The sequence below is a fragment of the Populus alba genome, chromosome 1, assembly GCF_005239225.2.
Source record: "Populus alba chromosome 1, ASM523922v2, whole genome shotgun sequence".
Lineage (NCBI taxonomy): Eukaryota > Viridiplantae > Streptophyta > Magnoliopsida > Malpighiales > Salicaceae > Populus > Populus alba.
Window position 1 is genome coordinate 11,245,806 of NC_133284.1, and position 11,138 is coordinate 11,256,943.

The 11,138-nt window shown below is 31.4% G+C and overlaps 2 protein-coding genes across 4 annotated transcripts; both read right to left on the reverse strand.

Annotated features, from left to right (window-relative positions):
* Positions 1-212: 212 nt before the first annotated feature.
* LOC118036003 (NADH dehydrogenase [ubiquinone] 1 beta subcomplex subunit 8, mitochondrial) lies at positions 213-3,873 on the reverse strand. Of its 3 annotated transcripts, none has more exons than XM_035041686.2 (4): positions 3,604-3,871; positions 3,433-3,519; positions 3,246-3,341; positions 213-561 (listed from the first exon to the last, which is right to left on the reverse strand). In XM_035041686.2, exons 1-4 carry the CDS (start codon positions 3,739-3,741, stop codon positions 505-507), a joined length of 378 nt encoding a protein of 125 aa, XP_034897577.1. In that variant the 5' UTR covers positions 3,742-3,871; the 3' UTR covers positions 213-504. The 3 variants fall into 3 exon arrangements, with proteins under 3 accessions (XP_034897577.1, XP_073266101.1, XP_034897578.1); XM_073410000.1 differs by lacking the exon at positions 213-561 and adding an exon at positions 604-1,194 and having other exon boundaries at positions 3,604-3,873; XM_035041687.2 differs by lacking the exon at positions 213-561 and adding an exon at positions 1,202-2,513 and having other exon boundaries at positions 3,604-3,872.
* Positions 3,874-8,099: 4,226 nt separating this feature from the next.
* Positions 8,100-10,432, reverse strand: LOC118036004 (L-lactate dehydrogenase B). Its single transcript, XM_035041688.2, has 2 exons — positions 9,734-10,432; positions 8,100-9,056 (listed from the first exon to the last, which is right to left on the reverse strand). Exons 1-2 carry the CDS (start codon positions 10,340-10,342, stop codon positions 8,613-8,615), a joined length of 1,053 nt encoding a protein of 350 aa, XP_034897579.1. The 5' UTR covers positions 10,343-10,432; the 3' UTR covers positions 8,100-8,612.
* Between the last annotated feature and the right edge of the window lie 706 nt (positions 10,433-11,138).

Consider the following 11,138-nt stretch of genomic DNA (forward strand, 5'->3'; position numbering starts at 1 on the left):
AGTTTAGCAAAAGATGGTGGTCAAGTTCTTGCCACCAATAACACAATTTTCATGTCGATAGGGAACTCAAAGGAGGTTGGTGGCCAAATTCCTGCCACCAATAACTACAATTTTCATGTAGATAGGGAACTCAAGATGGTTTCTACCATTAATGATTCTCGAAAAAGTAAATTGAAGCTTCACAAAAAATTGCCCACGATATAATCCAGGGATAAGGAATAAAACAAGAGGTTAGACATTACATAAACCACATGCTTAGAGTTGAGATAGTCACCCTTATTTAAAATAATCCAATTTACTGGCAGAAACATAAAAAAGGAATCTGAAAAAAGGAACGCCATCTTGCTTGAGAACCAGCTTTGAGAAACTTAAAAGGCTGTTTGTTTGATGTTAATTTCAGCAACAGCCATTATTTCTAACCATCACAGTTCACAAGGGCAAAATGATGAACAAAAGAGGACAGACATTGAAAAGAGCAAGCATACAACCACTCCTAGATCAAACCTACGGTTCTCCACCAAGCTCCACCTTCAGGTTGTCGTATGGATACACCTTCGGTGTCTTCTCAAAAGAATAAAAAAAAAAAAAAAAATGCTGTTGTCAGCATAAGAGATGTTAAATGTGGAACAGGAAAAATGTTGAGTGTGTGCACTCACAAGCATCAGAAACGTAAAGTTCTGAATAAGAAAAATGTTTAAAGCGCACTAGCGCACAGAAGCAGCACAATTGCCTTAAAAGAGGATGCCTAAAATGTTAAACATAAAATATGAAGTTATAGAACAAAATATGAAGATGAAACAAGTTATAAAGAGAACGCATGCAGCTGATGAGATAAAGTGATACTTGACAAAACATAACAAGGTTATTCACAAAGCAGAAGCATAACATCGTCATACACTATGAATACAGAATCATTATTGAAGTGCCCAAAAATTTCCATAAATTACAGAGCTCTCCACTAATGATAGACAAGATAAAAGACATCAGAATGCCAAAATGAAATGCTCTTAAAATGGATAGGACCTTCAAAATTCTGCTGCAAACACTTTTATGCTTGATCAATATCTTTGAACTTACAATTATTATCTCTCAAGAATAATTAGATTTTGCATAATGCCAAGGCAAAAGAAAATTCAGGGGAACAGGATGCTTCCCACAAAAATTTGTCCAGGCTTTCCGTATAATTCTCAAGGACTGTACATTTGGGAAAACATATCAGGAAATTGGTATAGCTTTCTAAGGAGATGATCAGGTTGAATTCCCACTCTAATACATGGGCTTGAATTACCCAGTCTAAGTATATCGGTATCAGTGATATTCAAATACTCTAATCAAGTTCAGAGATGAATCTCACCTCAGAGAACCTATATCATGTGAGGTGGTGGAAGTTTATGATTCACAATTCCTAGAAGGATAGACATTTTTTAAGCTCCACTTTTTTATCCAACAAACACAGGGTGTGATATTAATGACTGGATAATTTTCATATATCCAGAGGCATATCAACTGGCTCGATAGAAAAACCTTTGCTTGTGGAATCAGTGACAACAAACAAACATAAGGCTTCCCCAAGGAAAAACACAAGACAGACTCAAGTATCATCAAGTGCTATGAATATGAAAGGGTATATAAAATATGAAAGGGTATATAAACTCTATCAATGACTAGCAGTTGTTAGAATAAGCAGTTCCTGCAAGTTTACAAGTTCTAATGTATCCCATACTTAAAGACATAGGAAATTCAGATCAGTATAAAACTGCAGAATTTTGAAAGATATTTGAAAACTTGTCCTAAAGTGGAGTGATTGAGCACTGACTAGGAAATAGATTCACTGTGTTCAAATGTAGCACACTTCAAAATTCAACTCCTTCATCCCCTGTGACTTAGTTGAGTTAAGCTGAGCTGAGCAGTAATCTGCTGTGGCTATAATTGGATAAAGGACAAAACCAAGACAGATGCATCGAAGGAAAACTATGGTTCTCTGTCAAGTGTGAGGCTTTAGATTTGGAGCATGGACATCACATTCTCACTCGAGAGTTTTCTTCCAAAAGTTATAAGAAATCAATTCCCATCGCTAATTTTTGCAAGGTCATATGAGTAATCAGAGGAATCAGTTGTTTGTAATTGCGTCATCATCTGAATCCTAAGTTCAGTATCATGTTTTGTCCTAACTTGTAATCTAGCCAGCTCAAAGTTTGCTTCCAGAAAGACAAAGGTTTTATCTTTTTCAATATTTTTTGCACTGAAGCCAAGTATTATAGAAACTTGATGGTTATTACAAGTTCAAGAGCTTAACTTAATAATAGTTTTGACAAGAATACCAACTTCTTAAGCACATAACTAATAGCTCTTATCCAATGTAACAATGGAAATGCCATCATAGATGAAGGCACATCTGTTTTCCCCACTTTAACCAAAAGCAATACACTAGGAAAGGGTTGATTGAAACAAAATGTGCTCATGAAGTTGATAAATCTTCATCCAGGAGCTTCCAAGAACCACCAACATGTCCTCTACCATGGCATCAAGACAAAGTTGAATTGAAGTAGATGTCATCATACAGCATTTTTCAACTCAAAAGACAACGTATTTTCACATCACAAAACTCGATAACAAAGAACTAGTTTACTAGACTGATATCAAAAGTGCAACAAATACCAATTCCTTTCAAATACCAAAGCTAAATCTTATTAACATTTTAAACATTCATGACTATCCTAATATGTTCAGTTTTCTTTCTAAAACACTAGAGTAACATTTCAATCACAGAATTAGGGCAGAAATCAGAGCTCTATAACCAAGCAGATCTTAAATCCCCCCCCCCAACCCATTTGATGGTCATTTACTTTGCAAGATAGTCGCGCGTTAATCAGAGGAACCAGCCATTTATATTGCATCATTATTGAAAGCATAAGTTCAGAACTATATCATGTCCTAACTTGTAAGTTAGTCAGGTCGAAATTCACTTCCAAAGAGATCAAGGTTTTGTCTCTTTAACTAATGTTTGCACTACAGCTAAGTACCATGAAATTAAATTGATTATACAAGGTTGACAACTTAACTTGATAATATTAAGTGTGAATATCGGTTATGACTCGGAAGGAAATTTATTTCTCCACTTAATTAAACACGCCAACAAAAACACATTCACCAATTGATACCAAAATACCAACAAATATCGATTCCATTCAAGTGAGCAAATCAAATATTTAAATCCGAATGAAAATATGAGTTATTTAACTTACAAATGGAATCGTAGAAGCTTTATCATTCCACACAACTAACAACCCGAGACTCGCGAAAAATCCCAAACCTCCACATAACCAAGCCAAGGCCTCATACTATTACCATCAAAGAATCCCAAAAGGAAAAGGAAAATCAATAAATTGATATTTACAAGTTATAATAATAAAATCAATAGTCACTGGTTACCTTTCCAACAGTATCGGCGATTCGATCTATGCAAGGTTCTGGAAACGCAGTCCCATTGTCCCACGTCAGCTCATCATTCACGGAAATCTGAAAGAATAAAAACCCCAAATGAATTTTCTTTATGGATTTCATTTTTTTGTAAAAAATTGAAAATAGTTAATATATACTAACGGGTTTATCGGGGACGATGTGTTTTCCGACGGGGAGGCCCATGCCGGAACGGAGGCGAAGAGAGGAGGCGACAGAGCGGCTAACGACGCCGTTTCCTCCCATGATCCGTGAAGCCACGTTGCTCAATCTACCTGCCATTTCAGGTTTAGATTTAGCTTCCTTCTTCTACTTCCTGAGGTACTGTTGTTGTTGTTGTCAGCCAATCTTCACTACCTATCTGGTGATTTTCCCGAGTGTTTGTGAATTGATGAATTTCAGCAATTAGAAAGAAAGAGTTAAGTTCTAGTAAACGATAGCGTTTCAGATGTGTGCGGTGTAATGTTTTGGGCTCGGAGCCCAGTAGTTGGCTCGCTGTAATATTTTCATTTGCATTAATGATTAAATTTAATGTTTGATATTGTGAATTGTTTTTAAAAGTATTTTTTTTATTAGAGAATATATAAAAATAGTATTTTTTTTATTTTCAAGATTTTTTTTTAATATAAATATATTAAAATAATAAAAAAATGCCAAGAAACTTTATTTAATACAAAATAAATTTATTTTTAAAAAAAACACAATAAACACACTCAAACTCTTGGAACTACCCTTACTTGGCTACTTAGTTTTTTTTTAAAAAAAAAAAAAAAAAAAACCCTCTATAATAACATGGTTTAAATAGAGTTTAAATAAAACAAAAATAATATTGTTTTGATCTTAAAAAAATCAGTTCAAACTTCAAAGTTAAACTTAACCCCGACTAGCTTTAGGTCCATGAATCATCGGATTGATTCACAAGATAAGTAGAGTTTTGTAATCAAATATAACAGTGATTGTTACGACATTTGCACTGGAATACAGTGGTGAAAAATTGTAATATTCATTAAATATAAATCATTAGATTGAAATTAAATAATAGAATTTAATGCATCATAAAAATAAAAACAATTTAACTGTTAATATTTTTTTTCCACTTAATCCAAATCATTCAAAACCAAAAATAAGATTTGAAACATGATACATCATACTCTCATGAGAACTTGAGAAGCTACAAATCACTAACTATCTATATTATAATTCAAAAAAAAAAAAAGACCAAGAAAAAACCAAAGTATTCCCAGCTGATATTATAATTAAAAAAAAAACTACTGTGAAAAGACTAAGAAGCTTCTTGACGATATGTTTAAATTTTTTGCTAACATTGTACATTGAACATTATTAATAAGTATGGAGCTACACTAATTTCTCAAGGCTGATTAGCTATTTTTAATTAAAATGTAATACAGAAGATTTATTACTCTATATGTGCACCATTGGAGGGTTGGCCTTGCTTCAAATTCATAAAGAGATTGGGAGAAAAGAAATTTTATTGTAAAAAACCACCGGTTCAAATAGCCTGTACATACCTAACGCTTTAAGAAAAAATTATATAAGTGCTTTGTTTCTGTGTTTCACAAGTACATTTAAAAAAAATTTAAAAATTTTTATTTTTTTATTAATTTCAAATTAATATATTTTTAGTGTTTTCAAATCATTTTAATGTACTGATGTTAAAAATAAATTTTAAAAAATCAAAAAATATCATTAATAAATATTTTAATATAAAAAATTATTTAAAAAACAACAACAATATTGAATCACAGTCTTCCGAGGTGAGTGCACAAATTCACCGTCCTACTTGCGTATCTGCAAAAGGGTAAAAACACTAGGACGGCGAAAACAATTACCATCTCACATCTGCCGTGGAAAAAAAGACGCCTCGAATAGTCTGCATTTTTTTTTTCTTCGGACCGCGGTGTTCCAATTTTTGAACACCAATCATGGGATACCAGAACCATGATGCTGGACCTGGTCAATTGTCATCTGTTTTGGATTTTGGACTTTTGGTGTCGAGTCTTGACAATTGACATCCCCATTCGCTTAACTGCGGTTGTAGTGCGTTATCAGATAACTGGTCTCTGCTGCAATAAGGGTGGTATCAAGATTTTCTATTTTATAGAGAGATTATCTAAAAAATAAACAATATCTGATATTAGAATGTTTGTTTTTAATCATGATAACTCTATGGAGTAAAACAAAACAAATTATAAAATTCTATTATTAATATGATTTTTTAATTAAGAAGCCAGGATATGTTATTTATGATTTATAAAATAAATTAAGGTATTTATGAGCCGAGAAGTTGCTAAAACTAATTAAATATTAAAATAAAAGGTTAGTTTTCATAATAGAAATAAAATATAGATGTACTTGCAAATGTTTTATATCCATTATAGTTTTTTATTTGAAGTGTTTTCATTTATTTTATCTTAGTGGCTTATTGTTGTTACTAATAACAAATTATTTTTTATATTAAAAAGTGTATATAAATACACCTAATCTATACAAAATATATGAGGAAAAAAATTCAAGATAAATTAAATTAATCTCTTCAAAATATTATGCAATTAAAAAATATAAAAGAATCAATCATTTAAAAAAAACAAGCATTAGGCTTTGAAGCGTCAGCCCGTGCATGTTTTTTTTTTTTTTTTTTTTCTCAAGAGCAGCGAGAAATCATTCGTTTTTATTTTTTTTTTAGCAAGCAATAAGCCGTCTATTGTTATGTTTTTTGGTCACCTCCACTTAATAGAAAATCGAGGTCAAAGGTTTTGTATCCTAAAACCCAATTTTTAAATTGTTTTGATTCAAAACACTATAAAAATTTCATAAATAATTTACTGATACAAAAATACTCCAAAATCATTAAAAAAAGAATGGAAATCAACCAAATAAAAAATTCTAAATGAGACTTTATCTATTTTTAGGCCTATTTTTTTTTTAAAAAAAAGGTCATGCTCATTAAACGTTTTTTGTCAAATGAAATTTATTGATACAAAAAAAATATGTATTTTGTGGTCAAAAAGTAGTTATTTATTAACTTTCTCTCTTTTTAGTTATTTTTAAGCGACTTCATCTTTTCCTTCTTAAACTCGGGGTTGAAATGTTAAAAAAATAAATTTTTGAATTTAAATTAAAATTTCAAAAATTAAAAGGACTACAAAGTAAGAAAAATAAAAGTAGGTGCACTAAATGTTTTCTAGTACATTTGAGATTGATTATAAGATTTTTTTTTTCTTGTTTTACACTTCAAATCTCTTTTCTTGAATTTTTCTTATTTAACAAAATTTTAAAAAATTGATTATTAATTTGGGCGTAAGAAGTTATAAATAACAAAAAAATTAAGGTTGTGTTTGTTTTCCGGAAACTGGTTTTCGGAAAAATCACTTTCCAAACTTTTCCATATTTATTTGTCATTAGAAAAGTTGATCAACAAAAAATATTTTTTAGTTAAAAGAAAATTTGACTTGGTTTCCAGGAAAGTGTTTTCCTTTTATTTTAAGCAGAAAACACTTCCCGGAAATTGTAAAAAATATTTTAAAATGTCATATTATTTACTGATTATATCAAATTTGATCCTTAAACTTTTGATTGCTATATATTTTGTTTTGAATATTTATTTTTAATTTTATTCCTTAGAATTTAATTTTTATATTAATTTTGGTCCTTATTTTTATAATTTTTATTTGCTTTTCTCTTATTATTTTTCAATTTAAATTTTTTATCTATCAAATTTGATCCTTGTTTTTTTTATTGTTTCTTATTTTATTTGAAATAATTTATGAAATATTAATTATTATTATTTTATTTTCTTCATCTTTTATTATTATTTTTTAAAAAAATTTGATCTCTATTATTTTGATTATTCTTTATTTTATTTGAGATAATTTATGAAATTATATATATTTTTTAATTTTATTCTCACTCAACTTTTTAATTTGTAAAATTTGTTCCTCATTATTTGAAAAAACTTGAAAAAAATAAAACATTAACAAGTTATTTTTCAACTTATTTTCCATGACATAACCAAACACCGGAAAATATTTTTCAATTTATTTTCCATTCACTATCAAATATCAAAAAATAATTCACTTTTTCAAAATTTACTTTCTTAAAATTTATTTTCTAAAAAAAAACTACTTTTTAATAAACAAACAAGACCTAAGTTATATAGCGTGTAATCTAATCCAAGTATTTTATTGTAATGTAATAGCAATAGCTCTTTGAGGAGAATTGCCCTTGTAAAGGCATCTCCAATGTGCTAAATAAAAAACTAAAAAAAAATTAATTTAGCTTTTCGTTTAACATGCTAAGAGAAAAATGCTAAATATAAAGATAAAATATTGTTTCTCTTATAAATATATTATTACTACTATCTTGCAAAAATGCTAAAACCTTATAAATTATTCTTCATTCTAACAATTTTATTTTCCCTATTTTTCCTTCAATTTTTTTTAAAAATTTCTATTTTTTAGTTTATTTTTTTAAAAAATTATTTTAATCTTATGACTTGTATAATAAATTTAGCAAATTCACTTGAGTTGTTTTTTTATTAATTTTTTAATTGATTTTTTTTTAATTTCATCCTTAAATATTATGTTACAAGTTGTTTTTAACATGTCAAATCAATTAAATCATATCAAATGATTAAAATAATTATATATCAAATATATTAAAATACAATTGACTCTTCTAAACAAACACACGCACAACACAAAACACACACACACCCCATTCATAAAGCTATATTACAGATTTGAATCTTCTAAATAACATTTGTACTTGTAGATGCTCTAAGCAGGCTTGTTTGAGATGAATGCTGCAGATTTTCCAAAAAGAGTTCCAATCCGTACAGTTAGCTAAGTATGTCTTAAGGCCAGCGTGCTTTTGCAACATAACTTCCCACAGTCCAAGTTCTTCTTGCAAGAGTGACAGGACGAATATCACCATCGCAATTACTCCACATAATTGTTGCAACAGCAAAACAAAGCCATTTTTAGTTCGAAATGGATGGGAAACCTTTCCCAAAAATGTATTTATACTGACAAATGACAACGCTGAGTGAAAACTGGAAACATAAAAGTTACGAGTGAAAACAAGCCAAGATACTACCTACAAAGCGCAACGAATAGAACAAATGTCCATTGACCTCAAAGTCCCAACTGGCTTTGCACCTCCGAGATGGTCTTAGCAGAGTTCCTGAGCCTTTGTGCCTCCTCATCCGTCAAATGCACATTGGTCACCCCCAAAACCCCTCCTCTACCTAGCTGTGCCGGCAAGCTCAAGAACACATCCCCGTCGCCAATGCCATAAAACCCATTTGCAAGAACGGAAACAGGGTGGATTTTCCTCTGGTCTCTGAGAATGGACCGAGCCAGGTTAGCAGCTGAGTACCCAATTGCCCAAGATGTGTAGCCCTTGAGACTAATCACTTCATATGCACTCTCTACAACTGCTTTGTGGATTTTCTCCAGTGCATCCTTCTCATAGGGTATTTGCTGCTTCTCTAAGAAGCTCAATACGGGCACTCCTCCTACACTTATGCTAGACCATAATGCCACAGAACTATCCCCGTGCTCACCGACAATGTAGGCCTACCAAAGAAAAAGTAAAGATTCAGAAATATTTTTTCCTATAAAGAAATGTTAACAATTCAAAAATTCAAACGCAGATAGCGAAAGTCAAATTTCAATTTTGACCACATGATTTGCTCATGAGACTTCCTTCTTTTTTAAAAAAAATCAAAATGTACAGAAATACTTGCACAAGCAAGTAAATGATGGAAATGGAAACATGAATCATCAAGCATATCAGCAGGACAGCAAGATTGCAGAATATCATCAGAAAATTACAATCAATGATTCCTAATGCTCAGCTAGAGATAATTGTTTACGAGATTGTTTAGGGGAAGATTGATTCCTAAAGTTTAGCTTCATCAAATCTCTCAAAATCTGTATTGTAACTTCAATGCACGCTGTTGTGAACTTCTTCTACTTAAAAAACACTCAGCAACAACACAGACGAATGAAGAAAATATCTACTGTTCTTCTACCTCTTCTCTAAATTCTACAGAGCATAGCTGAAATTCTGTAATTTTTTTTCTTTTCTGTAGAATTCAATGTATTATCTGCCGGCTTTCACGCACCAAAGCTTCAAACAAAGTGACATGAAATGAAATTGAACATATGCTCGAAAAATTGCGGCGGGATAAATTGTGATTTTGCATGACTCAAAAAAAAAAATAACAAACAAGATCAATCGATGTCCTCACCTGTACATCCTGGGCATTGACATCAAGATGATCAGCAATCAAGAACCGAAACCTGGAGCTATCCAAATTGGTACCAGATCCAATAACCCGATTCGAAGGAAACCCCGACAACTTCCAGGCCACATAAGTCAACACATCAACAGGATTCGACACAATCATCAAGATCGCGTCAGGAGAATACTGAGCAAGTGGAGGTATAATCCCCTGAAACATTGCAACATTCCTCTGCAACAAATTCAACCTCGACTCCCCGGCAATCTGTCGAGCCCCAGCAGTTACAATACAAAGATCAGATCCAACAGTGACAGAGTAATCAGTGGATGCAAGAATTTTGGTGCGGGGTAAAAAAGCTGCAGCATGTTGGAGATCAAGCATTTCTCCGCGGAGCTTGTCAGGTATGGCATCAACAAGGGCAAGCTCGTCAGCTAAGTCTTGCGTCAAAATTGTTTGGGCTATTGCCATGCCTACATTGCCGGTACCAATAACAGAAATTTTGGTGTGGCGTTTGGTGGGTGATGGCGGAGATGTGTTTTGGATTGGTTTGAAGAAGATCTGAGACAGGTCTAGGCCTCCTGGGCCTAATGAAGAAGCTGAAGCGCTCTTTTGCATAGTGGAAAGTGAGAGATGAGAGTTCCTTTTCTTTTTTTGAGATGGTTTGTTTTTAGGGAGGAGAGATGAGAGTATTTAAGGTGGGAAAGTTGGGAGGCAAGGGTCGAGGCGTGCAGCGGGGGTCATGGAGGGATGTTTATGGAATAGTCAGAGGCCGTTTGGAACGCTTCCAAACGGCATTTTATTAAATTGTTTTAATTAGCTAATTACAAGAATAGTTTTTTTAATATATATATATATATATATATACACACCACACATTATTTTGATATACTTTTTAATAAAATATATTTTAAAAAACAGCTTCTACTACACTATGAAACATCCTCTCAATCTTCCATAAGATCCTTGAGATCTTAGATTTGCGATAAATACACACCTTTTGCATTATGAGCAACTCCCAAGCATGTTATAGTATATATTGTGGTAATTTTCATTAATGTAATTTAAAAAAAATATTTTTAGTTGAAATTAATTTAATTAAAAATATGTATTTGGTTAAAATTATAATTTAAAAAAAAACATATAAAAAATATTTAATTATAACAGTGATATTACTAATAAACTAACAAAAAAAACAGACATTTATTTATTATTTCACATTTACATTAATGTGCATATTGCATTAATGATACATTTTATCTACTTTTATAGTTCTATTAAACATGCAAAATCTCATCACAAAAGTAATTCATACATGAAGGCCTTTAGTTTTTATGAGTTTATGAACATGGAACTACTTTGTTTAAAAAATCCCTGGGAAGAAGATTGGGATGGTGATAAAATTTTATTCAAA

What these genes read in the sequence shown, in the direction of transcription:
- LOC118036004 (XM_035041688.2), bottom strand. Translation starts at nt 10,342, where the DNA reads ATGCAAAAGAGCGCTTCAGCTTCTTCATTAGGCCCAGGAGGCCTAGAC. An exon ending in TCAATGCCCAGGATGTACAG is followed by an intron (nt 9,057 to 9,733) that starts GTGAGGACATCG and finishes TTTCTTTGGTAG; the next exon opens with GCCTACATTGTCGGTGAGCA.
- LOC118036003 (XM_073410000.1), bottom strand. Translation starts at nt 3,741, where the DNA reads ATGGCAGGTAGATTGAGCAACGTGGCTTCACGGATCATGGGAGGAAAC. An exon ending in TCGCCGATACTGTTGGAAAG is followed by an intron (nt 3,342 to 3,432) that starts GTAACCAGTGAC and finishes TGATGGTAATAG; the next exon opens with TATGAGGCCTTGGCTTGGTT. An exon ending in AAGCTTCTACGATTCCATTT is followed by an intron (nt 1,195 to 3,245) that starts GTAAGTTAAATA and finishes CCAAATGTACAG; the next exon opens with TCCTTGAGAATTATACGGAA.